The following is a 915-nucleotide window of genomic DNA, read 5'->3' as shown; positions in this document are numbered from 1 at the left end:
CATGCTCGATTATATTTTGTTCTTTATATTTATCCATAATCTCTTTTATTTTAGTGCAATAATTCTCATTTTCATTAGGTTTACATTTTTCTTTTATGAAAATAAAACTGTTATGCATATCATATGAACTTTTGAGATTTTCAAATTCATCAACAGTAACACTTTGATAATCCTTTTCAACTGTGTAACTCATAACATTTATTTTATATATATTTATTAATTCATCATAAAAGTTTTTAATATCTGAGCTTTTTTTCCCCCATTTTAGCTTGTACTTATATAGCCAATAATACAAGTATTTAAAACCTGCTGTGTCTAATGAAGCATCTTTTACTTCATTATATACTTTATTTAAATATGCCAAGGATTGACAGCATATATCTTTAATATTGGAGTTAAAAATATCTGAATATTGAGAAACAATATTATTACACTTATCTTGGTAAGTAATCAATGCTTTTCCTTGATTTACATCATCTATAATTTTTTCACATCTTTGGAATAATAAGTATGTAGACTCATCCTAAAAATAAGAAAATAATCATATTATGATAAAAATTATTTCTTTCTGAATAAATTATTAAAATATATGCGAAAAAACATATACAGAATTATTATAACATTGTACTTTACATTATAATAATTCTAAAATACGTTACATACCCCCATTATAAAATCATTATATGCGTTTACAAATTAATTAAATAATGATATTTAAAAACGTTAATATATCAATTTTTAAAAGTTAATACATAAAATATGAATAAATAATATCCTAATCTTTATAATAACTAGATATTTCATATAAAAAGTATATATACTCATTTTAACATATATATATGCTTTCTAAAATGTTGTAATTATATTTTAAAAAAAATATTACAATGTAATAGTTATTTAAACTTAAAAATATAA

The 915-nt window shown here is 20.1% G+C and overlaps 1 protein-coding gene across 1 annotated transcript; it reads right to left on the bottom strand.

Moving 5' to 3' along the window:
• On the bottom strand, nt 1–669 carry PGO_002065 (variable surface protein; the record flags this gene model as incomplete). Its single annotated transcript, XM_028691062.1, has 2 exons — nt 1–523; nt 655–669. Coding segments are annotated over 2 exons (538 nt in total), but the record flags the coding sequence as incomplete, so codon positions are not given.
• Nucleotides 670–915: the final 246 nt, after the last annotated feature.

The sequence above is a fragment of the Plasmodium gonderi genome (assembly GCF_002157705.1).
Source record: "Plasmodium gonderi DNA, contig: Pgo-contig_217, whole genome shotgun sequence".
Lineage (NCBI taxonomy): Eukaryota > Apicomplexa > Aconoidasida > Haemosporida > Plasmodiidae > Plasmodium > Plasmodium gonderi.
Note: the sequence above shows the minus strand (reverse complement) of the source record. Positions and strands in the feature narration are given on the sequence as shown.